General features: G+C 36.3%; 1 protein-coding gene across 1 annotated transcript in view; it reads right to left on the bottom strand.

Annotated features, from left to right (window-relative positions):
• Nucleotides 1-20,632, bottom strand: part of LOC119524042 (ribosomal protein S6 kinase alpha-3-like) — a 34,626-nt gene that overhangs the window by 5,916 nt on the left and 8,078 nt on the right. The window contains 8 exon segments of the mRNA XM_037822715.1: nt 3,164-3,304; nt 7,156-7,273; nt 7,784-7,860; nt 10,551-10,712; nt 12,455-12,613; nt 14,594-14,683; nt 16,964-17,089; nt 19,179-19,303. Coding sequence (XP_037678643.1) covers nt 3,164-3,304; nt 7,156-7,273; nt 7,784-7,860; nt 10,551-10,712; nt 12,455-12,613; nt 14,594-14,683; nt 16,964-17,089; nt 19,179-19,303 — 998 coding nt within the window.

Below are 20,632 nucleotides of genomic sequence, written 5' to 3'. Positions count from 1 at the left end.
GATCACCCCTATGGCTATCAAAGTGAAAGAAAAACTCAGGTGGATTCATGCTTCCCATGTTAAGCCAGTGCCAGAAAACTGGACTGTGGTTCTCATGAAGGACTTGAAACTCAGGTTTTCCAGAGTCTCTGCTATTGGTACTGAACTGAAGTGAAAAGAGGTATTCTAGAGAACTTATTACTATTCTCATAGACTGCCTCGCTGTCCTATTTACAGCAGTGGTTCACTTCAGTTACTTTAGGAATCACATTCCTAAAAAACAAACATATTGGAACCCGTGGGTGCTGCTGATAGAAATATAAAATGATGCAGCCACTGTGGGAAACAGTTTAGCAGCTCCTCAAAAAGGTAAACATAAAATTACCATGTGATCCAGCAATTCCACTCCTAGGTATATACTCCAAAGAATTGGAAAAAAAAAAGTTTTTGGTTATACTACTTTTTTCTCACTTCTAGTGCTGGTTCCCACAACCACATATTTCTCTGAATTGAGCTCCCAGTATAGACATGGTCTGGACTTATGTGTCCAACAATATGATTATTGGCAGAGTATAAGTGAAATCATCTGAATTATTAATTTTTGATAATACCACAGTAAAGGTAATTAGTGTGCATTCAGATACACAAGAGCTAAATTTAACACAGAAATCTCTTGCTAACTGGTTGGACAGAATGATCTTTATAAAATTAAGGAGTCCCTTAATTACACTATGATCAAGAGAAGTGTAGGAATAACCCCAATCTGCAGTCGCAGTTGATTCGTCTGGGGGGGGGGTGGCGGCCGGTAGCTAAATCCTAGGCTCCCAGGCTTGCTCTGAGGGTACCGGCGGCGGGGGCTCTTTCCCGGAGGTGAAGGCGAGGCGGGGGACTTGGCCAGGTCCCCGGCGGGGGGGCGTGCAAGGTGTGGAGGGCGGCGAGAAGGAACAGGCAGGACACGGTTCTTTTTGGGTCTTAGAAGAAAACTAAGAGAGCTTTATTAGGCGAGAGCACAAGCTTATATTGGGCGATTAGAGGGCGGGGTAGCTGTAGAGGTCGAAGGCTTGGATTGGTTCAGAGAGGGCGCAGAGGTTGATAGACAAGGGGCGGGAGTTGTTCTGGTAACTGCGCATGCGCACTGACGGTGGGGGAGTTGCTCTGGCAATGGGGAGTGTCAGGGGCAAGATAAGGGGGTGGGGAAAAGGCGGTTCCCTCCGGCAAGCCTCTCCTAACGGTGGTATTTTGGGTGAGGAAATGGGGCCTGCCTCCGGCTCCACTTTCCCAGGCCTGGGGGGTTGTGGAGGGCGCTGTCGCCCGTGCCCACCACCCTCCCCAGGGGCTGATCAGGTCCCCCAGCCCAGGCCCGCCAAGTCGAAGCACGTGATCAGTATCCCGCACCAATCGCCAGTTGTTTTCTAACTTTCACTATGTTTGGAGTTTGGTTCAATAAAACTACTGATAGCTATAAAGGCATTACTGCTAAATTACATGGAAAATGGTGGGGATTCTTTCAACAGCCTCCTCGAAAGACCCATAAAAAAGCTCCCCCTACTATATTTAGACCATGGCAATCCACTGTGCCTATTTTAGTGGCCCCTGAGATTATGCAATGGAGAGTTTCCAATGTATCTGTGGCCAATATCAGTCTTCACAAGCAGACTTGTGTTCCTTGGGCCCTCCCATTCTGGAAGCTGTTTGTTAAGGGGCCTGTTTGGGGACACTCCAGGATGAGAAGGGACTGACTGAATATAATCCTGGGAGGACTAGAGACAGGCACAGGTATAGCTAACACTTTTTTACTGAGACCTTGACTAATAAGTTTAGTGCTTTGGGACAATTGTGAAAGCACATAATACAATGGCAAACTGGATGGGGTCACAAAACATCATTCAAGATACTGCTGTGGGAGTGCCTTTAGAATGGAAATGGGTAAGAATTTGGAATTGGAATATGTGGAATAGAGTTCAATGCTGGAAGAGAAAATCACCACAAACATTACAGAGGCACTCACTTTTACAGCCCCACAGCAGTTAGCTATAAATCAACTCCAAGATATCATCATTAGTGCAGAAATACAGGATTGTTCATATTTAAGGAAACTATTAGGAATTGAGCCCATGACAACCCCAAAAGGGACAGAGGCATGTTGTAGAAGAGAGAAAACTCTAATTGACAGACAAACTGAAATCTGGCATTTACAAATAAGAGACTGAGGAAGGCAGGTCTAATGTCTCTAAATTAACATTAGGATGCAAGTTTTCCCCAGTCTCAATCTGTATGGCTAAGCAAAGGTGGCTGCCAGTTACGCATGGAAATTTAGTTGACTGTTATGACAACTGAAAAACAGCCCATGGGCTGGGTTTGTCCTCAAAACTTAAAACAATGAGAGCCATGTGCATTAAACATTGGGAGTTCAATCTGTACTTCTGCCACAGTGCCTCAGAATAAGACTCTGATACTAGATAACGGCCATGGGTGCCTTTGTATTTCATGTAAAAAAAACTGTTTGGGAAGATGAAGCAATTATACAGAGAGGCCTCAATTATCATGTAAGTGTCATGTAACTTATGTAATTGGTGACAATTCTGAAGAAATTTATTGGGTCCTCCATGAATAATTTTTAATTAAAAATTTAAATTATCAAGCTCCAGAGTTGATCTCCTCCTTAGGTCTAAATTGGCCAAGGCTTCAAAAGGAGCTACAAAATAATACTCAAATAGTTAACCATTTGAAAGCACAAGTAATAAAGACATCACAACAGTTAGTAAAATTACTACATGACAAAGAATTTTTGCGCACTGCTAGTTAAGAGTCTGATTTAACAGTTCACTACTGGTATGAATGATATATTTAAGAGTTATTCCCCAAAGGCAAATACTTTTTGATTCATCTAATTGTGACTGTTTATTGCTTTGCATTTTTCTATAGACCTGCTGGATACTTTGGTGATGGTTGTAATGTGTTACTACATAAGGGAGGAGATTTTAACTGTAAATACAAATATAAAGTGGGGAGGGCTTAATTTAAAAAAAGGCGGGGAGGAGACCCCAAACAGAGAATCCATACCAGAATTGCACAGCAGGATGTAAGGGAAAGGTGACAGAGGCATGGAGAGGGTGCCTCATAATCTTGGATGACTCTGTCTCTCCTGGAGTTTGGAAAATGCTGACTTAATGGGACCGTTTACCTTTACTAGATGTGGTGCATCCTGTCTGTTGAGTTGTTATTGTGGCAGTTGGTCCCAGTGGACGATCCAAGGATGTCTGAGCACAAGGGCAGCAGTCAGTCTCTGATGAGAGTCTACGTGAAGCATCTTTGACACCAGGTCCTGCAGTGGTAATAATAATAATAAAACAAACAAATCTTTTTGTTTGCTTGTTTTTCTGTGGCACTAGATACCATTGAGCAGTCTTCCTTAGCGATTTTTTTCCTGGTTAGCAGACCTTTGGGTTCAAAACAATTTGGTCAACACAACAATTTGGTAACAATAATACCTCAGTCTCTGTTTTCTCCCCTCCAAGCAACAGTAATTTTGGCGCATTACAAAGATACATCTGCCACATTTCATGTATCTTTAAGTGCTTTGGCTTTTTACCCCTCAGATTTTCTGAGTTTCATATACATTTTTATAGGTTTATGCCTAAGTAATTTTCAGCTAAAAACTGTTTTTTTTTTCTATTGGTAATACTGAGAAGCAGAATATAAATGTCCAATAACTGGAATTTAATTGGAGGACTCCAAATGCCTGCCAAAAAGATTACAGAATTCTTTTTATTTTATTTTTCTACTTCAAAAGCAACTCATGGGTCTTACAGAAAGATCAGATAATATAGAGAAGGAAAAAACACAAAGAACACCCCATAATCCCACCCTTCCATAGACAATCACCGCTAACACTGCCCAACTATCCAAATGCTTTCCTATGCATGTAGTAAATATCCATACAATCACTATGTGGTTTTACATTCTCCAAACTGGTAACACAACTGTGATTTATAAAAGCCATCTACCACTTGTTTAATTTTTCATTCAAAATATATCTAACGAGTACCCATCAAAGGCCAGCCACTCTTGCTAGGCACTGGGTATTTAGCAGTGAACAAGATGGAAATGAACTCTGACCTCATGAAGCTTTCAGTTCAGTAAGGGAAAGACAAAAAATCAATTACAGAACAATTAATAAGTTCTTTGATGGGATGAATAAATACAAGGTGAAGCTGGAGGAACACAAAGAGACACCTGACCTGAACTGGATGGGGTGGCTTTGAAGTCACTACTTAGGAGGAAGATGAGAGATGAAGTTATAAACAAGAATAATCCAAGAATGGATTAGAGAAAGGAAGAGGGCAACAGAATGTCTTGGGTAGATAGAATGGGGTATGTTTGGAAGCCCTCAGGTGTGAGAGAACATGTCACAATTAAGGAACTGAAAGGAGTTCAATGCATTTGTAGTCTAAATTGTAAAGGAGAGTGTGGCAGCAGATGAAGTGGGAGAGGTGAGAGGGACCAGACCATGAAGGTCCTTGTAGGCCATATTAGCATATTTGAACTTATTCGGGAGGCAATAGAGCATTTAAGACAAGGGATGATGTGGTCAAGTTTATACTTTAGAGAGATCACATTCACTAAATGTAGAGGAACATGGATTGCAGGGGACAAGCCCAGAGACCCCAATTTGGAGACTGGAGAAAGATGATAGCATCAAGGAGGGACATTAGAGATAGAGAAAAATGGATAGAACTGAGGTATTTATGAGAAAGAAGCAACAGAACCTGGTGGTTGCTTGGATATTGGGAATGGGGGAGATGTTATTCCAAGTACTGTTCTGCTACTAGATATTTACAGTTTCTTACAGGCTGTGAATTAGATGAAATTCTTTCTGCTCTATTTGGGTTCTCCATCTTTACTCATCTCTTTCTCACTCAAAAATGCATACTGGAGTACAAGTTAGTGAGAAAAAATATTAGAGATAATATCAACTTGCTTTAACTTAATAAAAAAAACAAGTAATACTGATAACGTCACCTGGTGTGACTAACGAGCAATCATGACAAAGTTTGTGGCAGACTCTATGGAAGAGAATTACTGTTCCATATCATGAACTTTCAAAAGGAAAATCTGGACAATTCCACTTCTAGCTACATACCCGAGACAACTAAAAGAAGGGGCTCATACAGATACTTGTACAACAATGATCACAGCAGCATTATTCATAATAGCCAAAAGTGGGAACAACGAAAGTGTCTACCAACAGATGAATGGATACACAAAATGTGGTATATGCATGCACAATGGAAGATTATTCAGCCATAAAAAGGAATAAAGTTCTAATACATGCTATAACATGGATGAACATTGAAAACACTGTGCTAGGGAAAGAAGCCAGACACAAAAGGACAGATATTGTGTGATTCCACTTTTAAGCAAATTCATAGAGACAGAAAGTAGCTTAGAAGTTACCAGGAGCTGGTGGGAGGGGGAAGCTATCGTTTAATGGGTAGAGTTCCTGTTTGGGTGATAAAAAAATTTTGGAAATGGATAGTGGTGATGAAAGCACAACATTGTGAATGTAATTAACATCACTGAATTGTACACTTAAAAATGGTTAAAATGACAAATTTTATGATATATACATTACCAAAAGTTTAAATAAAAGGGAAAATGTGATCACTGCAATGCTTAGTATTTTTCAGTAGTTCCCCATTATCTTGAGAAAGTCTAAAATCCTGAGCACAATCCACAAAGCCTTTCATAATCTGGGCTCAGCAGCTACTCTCTCCCCTGCACCCTGCACTAATCATATCAAACTACTTGAAGCTCCCTGGAGGCATTTTGCTGTTCCCATTCTATCATCACCATGGATAAGCATGTGCTGCTCCCTGAGCTTGGAATGTACTACATCCTCCTGCCCTCCAAATCTGTCTGGCAAATTCCTTCACTGTTTCTGGAACGCTTTCCTAAAATCTTTTTGACCAAGCATCACCTGTGAACTTCTTGAGCACAAAAAATGTACCACTGCAACACTGTGCTGTACATTTTTGGCTGTTTCTCAACTATACTGTGAGCTCCCTGAGATCAGGAGTTCTATCTTAGTCACATCTTTTATCCCTCGATCCTTCATTTATTAATAAGCATGTTGTAGGTGCTAAGTAAATGAATTAAAAGGAAATAGGTACCCAGAAAAAGAAATTATCTGGTTCAAGAAATTTTAGTGTTAAACAAGGTAAAGCTAACATTAATTTTAAATGTAGTGATATATAAAACCAAAATATTATCTACTGAGGCTTCATGCTCTATGCCAAAAGAATCTATATAAATCTTTCATATACCTGTTTATTTACATAATCACCCCAACTCAGGCTTCTAAGAAAAATCGGTAAGAAATGTTACTAATATGTATCTTCTTTATGTCCTGTATGTTTTCCTTATTTTGAGACAGAAAACTTCACTCTTTGTTGTCGTTGTTGCTAAGAATTTTCCATGAATAAAGTGAAACTACAGCCGAGTTGAAAAGCAAGTCAATGCTATATGGGGGATCTTCCAGAAGGACTTTTCAAATTGATTTCAAGTGGACACTACAAAACTGTACTACTATTTATTGTGAAAAAGCTGAGAATCCTTTCTTCATAATATGAATCAAAAACAGAACATGGTGCAGTTATTCCAGGGAAGAAGGGCTTTGGAATCAGACATTTAGTCATAGGCGCTAACATGCACCTAAGGTGTAACCATGGGTGAGTTGTCACTAAAATTCTGTCTTGGTTTCCTTATATGAAATGGGAATACTGCCACCTCTCTTACGGGGTTGTTATGAGGATTAAAAGGGATAATTTAGGTCAACTGCAGTTTAAGGCTCAGAGTAGATGCAGAGATCAGAATGACTACCACCATTATTATTAATCATTTCCATTAGTAAGAAACAGCTTTAGATGTATAGATAATAAGGCCAACCGCGGCCTTCTGGGAAAGAAACAAAATAACTGGCCTCTTCGTTTTTCAACTAGTGATATATTACTATATATAAAAGAAATTGTAATTTGGCCTATTTTTGAGTTTAAGTTATTTGGTAACATTACTTCAAAATACTACTTTATAAAGAAAAGTTCACAACTGATCTTCTTTCTCACCAGGAATTATGAAAAATTTTCTCAACAGCTTGTAATAGAAAGTCATACTTACCTTTGCTGTGTCTGAAACAGAATTCCAGTAACCACCACTGAATGAGAATTTTCCGCTACCTATTCGTGCCAGTATTTCCTCTGGTGTATTATCAGGGCCATTTGTAAATGGAGTATAACTGATTATAATAAAATTAAAATATTAATGAATAAAATTTCTTTTTTTGGTTGGTAATTTTTATATTTATTTGTAGTGTCCAAAAGTAGTCTGAATAATTCAGTTAATGTAATATGTTATTGAAATCTACCAAGTGTAAAAAAATCAACAGAATGGAGCTCCATAGAGCACCAGGATAAGGTATAAATTAAGAAATATTAATGAGACTTACTATATGATGACATAAATATTTTAAGATATGACATATTATAGAATAAACCATAAAAATAGTATATGTTTCTAATACAATAAATAAGAATATAAAGAGGTATGAAAAAAATTGATTTAATATCTTAAGATATTAATATACATTATAGGAAATCAATAATGATACTGCTATAAATGTGGTATTATTAAAGGATTGTATCTATTAGATAAAAGAAAAATGGCAAGATAAATATTACAACATAAGGATTTTTAAAAATGGAGATAATCGATGAACAAATGCTTACAACATATGGTATACACTCACCCTGTAAGCATTGTATAGAGGAGGACACCAAGATTCCATATATTACAAGCAGCATCATAGCCTTGTCGTTTTAAAACCTAGAAAAAGTAAAAATTAGTAATTCCCCAACACTGTTTATTACACAGATTTGAAAAGACTGTTAACTGAATTATATCTCCCAAATCAATGCATATAAGAAAAACTACAACAGAATAAAGCAATATTCTTACTACTACTACTACTAATTCACATATATACACACACACAATTTAATTTTGGTATATGAATTAACATTTATTAGGTGCCACCATGGACACATAGAAAAATATAAAATAAACTGAAGATAAATTTATTTTAATAAATTCTTATTTTATATGGGGATCAAAAAATGGCTACATAAAACAATACTTTTAAGAACACACATAACAGTACAAATGATATAGTACAAAACAGTACTTAAACATAATTTGACTCCTCAAGCATTTAATAACAATCAACTGTTATTGGGCACGAACTGTGTGGGGAAATAAACATATCAATAGATTACAATTCGATGCGATAAGTATTATAACAAAATTATGTCTAAAGTGATATGGTATAAAGATGAGGAAGCAATTTATTCTTGATATGGGGAGGGAAGGCTAGAGGGCAGCCTATTGTACTAGACCTCTAACTAAGGATTTGGTAAGTAAAAGGGACATGGGAGAAGGCAGAAGACATTCTAAGGGCAGAGAGGCAAGAGAGCAGAGTGTGTTTAATGATAGGCAAGAAGTTTAGTGGGGCCAGAGCTTCAGGTAGGTGATATTAGTAGTAGAGAGAATGAAAGGCTTTTATAAATATCTTGTTAAAAAATTCAGATTTTTTTCCCGCAGTCAATTAGATATCACTGACACATCAAATAGGGAAACAAAATAATCAGGTATGTACACCAGAAAGACAACTCAAGGTATAGAAGAAATGCTGCCATGTAGAAAGACTGGAGACAAGGACACCTGATAGGAGGCAATTTGTAGCAAACTAAGTGAAAGCCTGTGGCAATCTGCACTACAGCAGGACAACAGAAAGAGGAAACAATCTTTATAGATAAAACTGGGAGGATTTAGGGTAGATTAGATGCATATGATAAGGGAAGAGGGATCTAAAATATTTAGGAATCAGAATGATCAGAATTTAGTGACAGACTGAATGTGGAGAAATGATAGAGAAGGAGGATTTCAGGAGAACTTCAAAATTTTAACTTGGACAATTAAATGGTGAATGGGAGACAGAGTTGAAGGGCAGGTCTAAGGAGAGGTAGAGCATGGAAGATTTCCCGAAGATTAATTTAGAGTCAGGTTTCGAAGCAAAAAACATTCCAGAGAGGGAATGTGCAAAGGCCTAACATTTACATGGTCATTTCAAGAGGCAGATTGCTTGTATGAAGCAGGAAACACATATGTGGAGAAGTGAGATGGCTGGATTAATTAACCATGGGTGAACACCAATATATACCAGAGACTGGATACATACTAGAAACAAGAAAAAACCTGTCCCTCATTAGTTCTAGTAACACTGGGAAGAGCAGATGCAAGTAGTCTTTAAAAAATGTATCTAGTCAGGGATTGATTTGAGTGATGAATGTACCACTATGTAATGGTACTGTAAACCATCGAAAGTACGATTTGTTTGGTATGACTGCGTGGTATGTGAATATATCTCAATAAAATGAAGATTAAAAAAAATGTATCTAGAAAATAATAAAATTACAATAGTTTTGTAAAATATAGAGGGAAAAACTCAACTCTATAATCCAACTATCCTAACATTATTGACTATTATTCTTGTGAAATATCTAGCACATGGTACAAAGCACAGACTTGGGAGCCAGGCAGCTTGGGTTCAAATCTAAATCTGACCTCAGGCAAGTTACATAACCTCTCATCATGCACCTGGTTGCCTGTAAAATGCAAATAAAAGTATTCACTTCATATGTAAATTATATGTTATTGAGGATGAAATAATACATGTGCCTGGCACATAAGCTCTATATTATGGTGAACTATTATTTTTACCATCTTTTTCAAAGTTGTATTTTTTCACACAGTGATAATAAAGAGGCAAGACACTGGGGGCAAAGCAGAGGATTCTAGATTTGATATAATGGGGAACTGCAATTTCTTAGAAAAAGAAGTAATTTGAGTAAAGCAGAGCTTGAAGAAGACTGTGGTAGCTTTGTAGCTATTATGCAGAATGATCACAGAAGGAAAAGAGGGAGGAAACCTGCACCTAGGTGGTAGCAGTCATCAGGGGTGTGGTGATAGAAGCATGGCCAGGATGGCAGTTCTGTGAACAGAAGACATAGGGCAATTGGTAGAACTGGTTTCAGGGAATGAAAGAGATGGTAGCTAGTTACATAGCTGAAGACAAGAAATGACCTTGAAGTTTTAGCCTAGGGAAAAACAGGAAGACAATGATAAAAACAAAATTAAAAGGACACTAGGAAAGGAGGAAAATAAGCTAGTTTCCATTTAATCATATGTACTGACAAGCACAAAAGTATTAGTGATGGTAGATAGCCAATATGTGTTATTATACAGAAAGACAGAAATTAGGGCAAGAGAAGGATTACAGGTAGTAGTGGACTGATGACAGAATGAATTACTATAGAAGAAGAAAAGGGGCTGGCATTTTATTCTAATTATTTGTTCAGTCGGTCTTCAATTAAATAACTATTAACTATTCTATATTAAACATAGCAAATCATTTTTTAATATACTGAAATAGTGCGAACAAACTCTCTCACAATTACCTCTGGTGCAACAAAATTTGCAGTATAACAAGGAGTCATGAGAAGACCGTTTTCTGCTCTTAGTTGTTTTGCAAAGCCAAAATCACAAATTCGAATAGATTCTGGATTACCAGATTCATCTACATAAAGAATGTTGCTAGGTTTCAAATCTCTGTGAACCACCTAAACTGAAATACAAATTAAAGAGTTACATTAACAACATATTGTCCTTACTCTAAAGTCTTTATTCATGAACTGTCAAACAATGCAATTAACAATTAGTGCTGATCTTTATCCCAACATTATAAAATGCTGATAATGTAAACATAACTCTCTGACATAGAACTGGAGCAAGGATACAGAAACTAGTATTTCCTTTCTTGCTCTTTGTCCAATTGAGTAATTGGCTTAAGGAGAAATGCAAATAGCTATAATATCAATCTCCAGGTAATTCATTCATTCAACAAATATTTATTGAGCGCCCATCATCACATGCCACAGTATTGTATAAGGATTTGCAGACACTGCAGTGGACAAGACTCGTAAGACCTTGCTTCTACATGCTAGGAGCTTACACAGTAGGTAGGGGAGCCAGAGAATAAACAGGCAGAGAGATGGGGCCCAACTGGAGAGGTCACTTAAAATAGAGTGGTCAGGGAGGGTCTCCACAGGAGCTAACATCTGATCCCAGACCATAAGAACAGAATGAACAAGCCATAAGAACAGTAGGAGGTCATTCTAAGTGGAGGCAACACCAAATACAACAAATGTGTGCTAACAGACTAAATGATACAGGCATGGGGTTTAGGAGTAAAAGAGAAAAATACAAATCCAGACTTTGTTCTAAGCATAAGGTGCTTATTAGATATCCAACTGACAATGTCGCAACACAAAGATACTGTTTCTTTAGAGTTTTGAAGTATTTTTGTTCTTTAATCACCTACTCAAATACTTCTTTTATCATCAGCCTGTCTGGCACTTCTTATTAGACGTATGTATTTCTTCCATCACCAAATTCTGAATCTATATTCTAATCAGTCATCTCAGTTTTATTTGCTAATATCCAAAATATTACTTCTCCAGACTATTTTGAGGATTAATTACTGAAGAGGCATTGGGAAAAGAACACAGAAGACTTAGATGACTGCAAAGTCATAAATTTATTTAGAGAGTATTTATTGAGTTCTACTAATTTCTAGGTACAGTACCAGGCAAATCTTGACAAGCTAGCAGTCAGGAAGCTCTAGAATTAACAGATTCCACTTGTTATCCTCTAGGGGCAAAGGCAAACAAAAACAAGAATAATGCAGTGAAAATGACTCCTTAAGAAGTAATCTTTCATTTTTTTTCTTTACGTCATTCTTCACCCCGATGCTGTTCTCCTTTCTTCCCTTCTCCTCCCATTTACTCCTTTATCCCTTTCCCTCCCAGACTTCCTTTCTTTTGAAAATATGACTTTTGCCATTTACTAAAAATCTGTTTGCAGGGAGATATGAGGAGAGCATCCACCAGTCAGAAGCCAAGTGACTATTTCACCTTGGCTCTCAATACATCAATTTTAAGAGTTTCCTTTTATACATAAATACAACCCATGACTCTTACTTATACTTCTAAACAAAACGGGCTCATTTTTCAAGGGACAGAGTGGCTTGGCAGAAATGGTGCTATGTTTTCCAGCTCAGAGGATCTTACTCATTTTTACTTGGGAAGTATAAGAATTTAAATAAGTTAGGATTTCAATGTAGCACTTCAAATTGAATGGGAGAAGCATATGTTGGTGATGAACATAGGACAATTAAGATTATGGTAGTCATTTCTACCTTTGCAATTTTAGCTCAAACTTTAAGAAGAAAAGAGAAAAGGTATGCAGATATAGGTACATAGGTATATACACAAACACACACATATCTATATTAAAAACTCACCCCTTGTGCATGAAGATACTCAACAGTTTTGGTTATAGTAAACAGGACAGCACTGGCCTCTCGTTCAGAGAAAAATTTCTGTCTAAGAATTTTATCCAGCAATTCACCCCCTTTCATAAGTTCTGTTACCACATACACATATTTTCCATCATCATATACCTATAAAATACATTAAAATGTAAAAAAGTATTTGAAGTTTTACTGTACTCAAAACAAACTGTAGTGTATTCAAGAGAAATTAAAACTTATTTTATATTCAAGGAAAATTTTACTTATCACAACCACAGGAAGATATACAATTTGCAAGCAATTTTACACACATAAGATATTAAAATAGGAATTGATGGGATTAGGATTGTTTAGAAATATATTCAGTAATTTCCTTCTGTGAAACTTAATTCATGGAAATTAAAGTAACTATGGGCATCTTATATGAAGGGGCACTGAACTTTTGATGTTTAGGGTTCATTGGTCTTCCTGATCTCCTTTCTATTTATTGATGATGGCAGGAACTGGTACAAAGACACATTCCTGTGCTTTTCCTGAAAATTCTTCAATTTATATATAATTTGAGTTCTTATATATATTAAAAGAGTTCTTATATATATTAGAAGAGTTATGAAAAACTTATAGATTATATACACAGTACAAATGAATTATTCTGGTTTTTATCAAACTGAAAGACAAGTTGTGGTCAAGAACTAAGCAGAAAGATAAAGTAGCAAAGAGAAATTCTATGCAACCACACAGAAGTATACCAGTAAACTTGTAAGGTAGAAATAGAAAGCTCACTGTAATTTTGGATCTGTACTCCGGGCAATCCCCAACTGAAACCACACCTTCATTAAACTTTAGTTCCTTTTTTTCCATCACCATAGCATTACTGGAAACCTTTATTTAACTATAGTAGTATAGTATGTGCTGGGACCCCAAATATGGAGAAAACAAGGTAACTGCCTTCAAAGAGTTTATATTCTGTAGGGAGAAACAGACATAAAAATAAGAGTAATAAAATGTTGGAGATGCTGTAGCAAAAATTTGGGGGATATTTCAGAGACTATGAATGAGGGAAGGAACAAAGAAGTAAAGGAAAAAAATAGTGACACTTCAGGTATTTCTAGGGCAGGGCTGAGAGAAACTATACTTTTAATTTACTTGGTCAGATTTTCTGAGGTTCTGTTCAAGAGTCACTTAGGTTAAATAGCTTCACATTTTAATGCGACTAACTTTAACATTTTCCTTCTAACTATGAACAGTGATAAATTAATTTGAGGACACTGGAGTTTTGACTAAGAAGGAGAAAGGAGGGTACATTTTTGAGTTCACAAAATCTCAGAGGTGAAAGGTTAAAGGTACCTTAGAAGTCCTCTGGCTTACTTAGCCATGTGTCACGTCTGGTCTACAACACCCAGATATGGCCTTTCTGCCTGTGTGAACACCATGAGCAAGAGAAACTCAGTGCCACCTGGGGAGCTCACTCCCTTTGCCAATAGCAAAGACATATGAGAGACATAGGTAGTACGGCATTATGAAAGCCCAGGGAAAGGATATCCCACTTATACTAGAGGTAGGAATGAGCAAAGTAGGCTCTTCCTGGAGGGAGTAGTCCCTTAGCTAAGTCTTAGATATAGGGCAATGAGCCAGGTAAAGAAGGGAATCATACGCTCAAAGATATAGCAGCAGGAGAAAACAGAACATACTCAAAAAAATTGTACATATTAGAGAATGGCTGAAGCACAGTGTGTGTGAGGAAGTGCGGAACTACCCCAGAGGAAGGCAGGGGATTGTGGTGATGGGGGTATCAATTTTAGGCAGGGAAGTAACATGGTTGGAGAAGAGCATTAGATCTCTCTGGCAGTAGTGTGGAAGATTGAGGAGTCCATGGAGAGTGAGACTAGTTATTCCTGAATATTAATTAATACCCAAAAGTTCACGTAAATACAAACATTAAAAGCAATAATGTCAGAAATACTTTTCTCCTTAAAGCAAAAATAGAAAAATGAACTATAAATGGAATTATGCTACATATACTGTTCTCAAATGTACTTCAGTTCTTTATCTACCACCTGATATTTGAAAATATTCCAAATGTGAGTTAGACAACTGATTCAAATGATCTATGTTAAAGAATCTACTTACATCCTTTAGAGTAATAATGTTTGGATGCTGTCCATAACGAAGGAGGATTTCAATTTCTTCTGTTGGGTCTCTCTTGCTTTTATCAATAATCTAAAAGGCAAATATTTATAACAAAATCTCATGAACTATACAGTTTTAAACTTTAAGTATTTATAGTTATAGACCCTAGGGATTCTCTCATGTAAATACTATATATATAAGCCATTTATCAACCAGTTTTATTCAAGTATCTGGCCATACTGTCTAATCAAAATTAGAAAAACCAGTCTTGATATAGTTGGCAAGGCTGTAAAGTAAATTCTATCCCATGAGGCACATTCCCACCAGAGCTCTTCAATGTAAATTCATAGTAAGTTTAGAACCTACTAAAAACAAAAAGGCCTAAAGGAAAGGTACCAAGAACACAACTAACATCTTTCTTCTGTCCCTGAATGTCTTAAACATTTAGGAACGTGGTCAACTTCTAACATTTATCAATATAGATGATTAAAGGCTATGTGTATTTAAACCACCACTAGTATTTACTGAATTAGCTTTGCTTCCCTTTAATAAAATGCTTTAATGGAATATCCTATTAGCTGTAAGCTACTTACAAAATTAATGAACAGTTAAGCAGAATAAGCTTATTTTTGAAGCTAGTCAGAAAGTTATGCAGAAAATGAAACTTACACATTTACTTGGCTAGAACTGAGTTTATTGTAACAAAGCTATTTAAAATACTAACAGTTTTCCAACTCTTTTATGACAGCTGCTTCTTAAAATTTTCTCTCAATGTTTTAATCTGGTGAAGTAATATCATATTGAAAAAAAGACAACTCAAGTTTTCCTTCCATTTTTTCCAAAGGGTAGTCTGAAACACATTTTGTGACCTTTATATTTTCAATTTTAAAACAGCTTAGTAATTAATGTATACACTGAATGTATGAACACTCCAGCCACCTAACTCTTAATATGAGCCCAATTTTCTACTTGAAATGGATTTAGCTGTCAAACAGTTGTATATTTGGAGAACAGGGAAGTCAAACATACAGGTGTCCACTGTAATTAACTGCAAATGATAGTGTGGAATAACACAAATGGGTGCTTAAGAGGAGAGGTATAGGGAATAGACATGTAAACTCAAGTGAGATAGTCTTTTGAAAACCAGAACACACTTGGATTGTTAATTTTTGGCAGCATGCTCTCTTGATCTGCTGACCTGAGCCCAGCTTATATTATATCTATACTTGTATTTGTGGACCTCAGATGTGTAGTAATTTCAGTAAAATCCAGCTGTGCTGGGGTTAGTGTCATGAATCTCTTTTAAGTTACAAGTATCTGTCATTAGCTTGAAGATATTCTCAAGGATTTGGGCATAGAGCCCTTGGCTTCTGTAATTCATAGGAGGCCTTAGGGGATTGTTGCTTTTTCTGATGTGTTTATGAAGGCAAGATACATCCTTAAATGGTCTACCAAGTACATTATTCCTCCTCTCTCCTTTCATGTGAACAATTGAAAATTGTTAATATACCCCAAATTTCAGTAAGAGCTATCAGTAGAACAGCAAATTGAAATATATTTCTGTGGTTCATCCTTACACCCCACAGAAAGTCTTATATAAATTGATGACTTTTTAAAGCAATTACAATGAAGTCTACAATAGTAATAACAATTAATGTCAATCTCCCACAAACTAAACATGAGCTGCTCATGCTTATAAACTAGTTCTAAGGTTCAAAATAAGTTGAAAGCTGTAGACATTATTTAAATTGCTTGAGATGGCAGAGCAGAGGCTGCAACCCAAAAAGTAAAAAGGCAGAAACTTAAATATAGTATTTGTTCACTTACAGCTAAATGTTTGAAATGCAAATTTATCATAGAGCTATGTGCCTTGGCTTCTTGGCTTAGAAAATTCTTACTGTTCTAGGACACTTGATGAAGTTAAAATGGATAATTATAATAGATTTTATGATAGTGGTTCTCATTCTTATTCACAGATCCTTTCAAATGTGAAGGAAGGTATGAATGTCTTGGCCAGAAAAACATAAACATACAAAATTTTGCATGCAATTTTGAGGAATCCCCTGACACCCTGACCAAAATATGGGGGAATTTTGAGAGTAAAAGGGGTGCTATTAAAAATTATGTTGGGCATAAACTGATATTGCCCTGTGCAAACTGGATGCATAGCCACCTTACCTGGAGCCCACGGTGGAATCCATGGTTCCAAGATTAAGATCCCAAAGATCACTTAGCCAGATACTTAAATTTACCATAACTTTTTATAACAAAAGACACATTTACCAAAGAAGAAGAATCTAATTTAAAATTGGTATTGATATGCATGAATAAGAACTATGAGAATTTCATTTCAAATTAAAAAATATTTACCTTCACTGCAAACTCCATGTTTGTGGCTCTATGTATACATCTCTTGCAAACAGAGTAGGAGCCAACTCCAATATCTTCTTTTACTTCATACCCATCACTAAACTGAATACTGTTCCTGTGCAACTGCTACAAACAAAATTATAAATTGAAGAGTAGTTCAGTATTGACTTTGATGCATTTCATAATAGAGACTATGTCACTCAGCATGTACTGCTGATGTTAACTATAAATTACAAATATAAATGAACATCAGTAAAAATAAAAATGAATCTTTATAGCATTTATTCTTCTATAACTGCATATTTTAGAAGTGTCTACAATAAAATGCATGGAAAGAAATATGCCTTTTTAAAAAGCTTATGTTGAAAAGAAAAAATAGAATACATATGACAGAAAAAGCAGAGCTACTTAACAATGGGACCTATAGCCTTGTCTGTGATTCAGCCCCAGTCCTCTCCCCAACTGGCTATAGGTCTTTGAAGTACCTTTGCAAACGGGAAGGAGTTTGAAAATCTCTGATATAGAAGAACAGATTTAGGGGGATTCAGAATTGGAACATCTAGATTCTTGTCTCAGATGCACCACTTAAAGGCTGTATAATCTTGAATCTGTTTTCTCAGAGGATAATGGTGAGGATTAAATAAAATAATGTAATAAGTGTCATCATTTTGGACTATCCATAAGCCAGGCCCTCCTTTCTTCACCCTAAAGTCATAGCTTTAATACAATATCTGCTAAATAAGCTGTTAATAGGTTGAGAAGTAATAACATGCGGTAGGATGATGAACAGCAAATTCTTGGTTCCATAAACAGCTGAGGGAAGTTGTGCTGTCCTTGGCTATACTGATATGAGAACCTCTACTTCCATGGGTCTCATATGGGTTAAAACCTGAAATCCATAGAATAAATGTAGTTTGTCATTTCTATGTTACATACAGAAGTCGTAATTTAAAAATCTGCCTTACATTCATGTGCTTGCCATAATAAAAGGGACAACTACTTCAGTGTGAACTTTGTTTAAAAGCCAGCGTTTAAACTGATTTTCTAGAAAATGGAAAGCAGAATGACCCACTTGTGGAAAAAAACTTTATAGAGCAAAAACAACTTAATCATCAAGCAAATTCAAGCACTAATTATACCCTAAAAACAATTCGATGCTTCAAAAGAAATAACTTGTTTCTTCTATGATTAGGAAGATGAATTCAATTTATCCTTCCATGATACTAGGATGGGAAGAAATAACAAATCTAACAGTACTACTAGTCGTGTTCCTCTAATAATATCTTCTTTACTAATCCAGTCTCCTGTTACAAACACATACCCACACCTAGAAACCCGTTTCTGTGGTCTTTACCCACTTTTTCTCCAACTCTGATAAACAGATGGGATAATGAGGTAGGGGACACCCTGAGGCAGTATCCATAACTATTTATACCTAATGACAATGGGGGCCCCAAAAGAACAAGTACACAAAACCTGGAAAACTTAAGATTTGAGTTTATTTTTATTTCTTATATCTTTCTAAGGCGGGGGGGGGGGAGACGGCAAACTATGACCTGTGGGCCAAATCTGGCTCATTGCCTGTATTTGTAAATAAAGTTTTATGGGCACACAGCCATACCCACTCATTTACATACTGTCTGTGGTGGCTTAAAACAATTTTTCTAAATAGAGAAGTTGTAGGTATACAGAACAATCATGCGTAAAATACAAGATTTGTGGCCGCTTTTGTGCTGTAAAGGCAGAATTGAAGTAGTTTAATTGAGTAGCTGTGGCAAGGATCTTATGGCCCACAATGCCTAAAATATTTATTATCTGGGTCTTTACAGTGAAAGTTTGCTGACCCCTGTTCTAAGGCATCAGGGAACCAGGAGAGCTCAGTCCATCATAGCTGACCTGACAGAGGCAGAGGATGAAAAAACCAGGCTGATAAATGTTTTGAGGCCTAAGAGAGGGGACAGACAAGATGCTGATGCTTATCCAAGTGTTTTAGAAATTCACATTCAAGTCAGATAGGTATCCAGGGTTTTGGTTCATGCAGCATTTCCAAAGACATGACAGGAATTTTCTAAGAGTAAAGTTTATTTCCATTCTAATGATATAAAAAGTATTTTAAACTGCTCAAAGTCTGCAGATAAAACCCAATTTAATTATTTACACAATGAACCATATCTTACAACATTTCAAATTTAAAATTATTTGGACATTCACTCACCTGAACAATTGAATGTACACCAACTGTCTGCATAGCTTGGCTTTCATCATCTGAAGTGACAGCAACAAAACTAAATCCCCTAAAAAGCTGATGTGCATTAGCACTAGGTGGAATGCCAGGTGAATCTGAAAAGAATAAGTTACTAAGAAATTCCTTTGAAAGATAATTAAGGGAAGAAGTGTTGACATTATAACCTTCCTCACTTATTCTGGAATTCTACTTCTCAGGTACCCAGTATATCCCTCTTGTAATCCAGGATACCTCAGTGAGGCACTGTACCAGATCTGTCCTGATCTTTTATTGCCATTGCAACTCTTAGCATCCTAGTTTCTCAGAACCTAGAAAATAGCTAAATAACTCGAAGAATATAATAAATCAATGAATTACTGGATTAAGAGTCTAAATTAGCATTGCCCAATAGAACTTTCTGCAATGATGGAAATTTTATTTTTCTGTGCTGCCCAATATTGTATCTACCTGACCAGACAGCAATGCAGAACTGCTCTATTCTGTGAATTTTCCTCTATCAGGATAAATTGAATTGAGAAAACATGTAAAACACTGCCATATATCTTCAACTCAAAGTATATGACCAGTCATGTATTTGATAAAGTTTCGTTCACGTATTGGTCTATATTTCTAAGATTGCCTGATACTGCATACATTCACAGCATTATGTACACACACACCGATTAATGAAATACAGGTTACCATTTGCAAAGCTTACTCCTCTATAAGTCACTGTTTATGCAATTTCAGGATAAAGCATGATACAGGATATGAATAATTCTGAAGTTATCACAGCTTATATGAAGTTTAAGATATGTTTGGAATTTGAACTTTACAAGTACTTCCAAATTACCACCTATAATTAAGAGTTTTAAAAAGCATTATTTACAGTGAAGAGTGTTTCACATAAAAACAGCTAAATAATGTACAACCAATATTTCCATATAAGTAGTATAACATTTATGCATACCTATTGAATTCATAAATAAAACTGGAAACAATGAATCTGAAATGCCACAGATCAACATGCACAGAGGTACCTTCATACTACTATAATAAGGTTTGTGATCACAAAAGATAAGGAAAATAAGGTACAACATAATTTGCTAAAAAACTTAATAAGGATTTTTTTTAATTAAAGAAGTTATAGGTTTACAGAAAAGTCATGCATAAAATATAGAGTTCCCACATACCACACTATTATCAACATCTTGCATTTGTGTGGTGCATTTCTTACAACTCATGAAAGAACATTTTAATAATTGTAGTACTCACTATAGTCCATCATTTACAATAGGGTTTGCTGTGTTGCAGAGACCTATGGTTTTCCTGTGTGTGTTTTTTGTTGTTTTTAAATAAGGACCTTAACTGCTATAAAACTGAAAAGGATTTGCTAATTATCTAGTTATTGTGGCAGGGCTATGGTGCAAAGGGGAGATACGAGG

This window comes from Choloepus didactylus, chromosome Y (assembly GCF_015220235.1).
Source record: "Choloepus didactylus isolate mChoDid1 chromosome Y, mChoDid1.pri, whole genome shotgun sequence".
NCBI lineage: Eukaryota > Metazoa > Chordata > Mammalia > Pilosa > Megalonychidae > Choloepus > Choloepus didactylus.
This window is presented reverse-complemented; position numbering and strand designations above follow the sequence as displayed.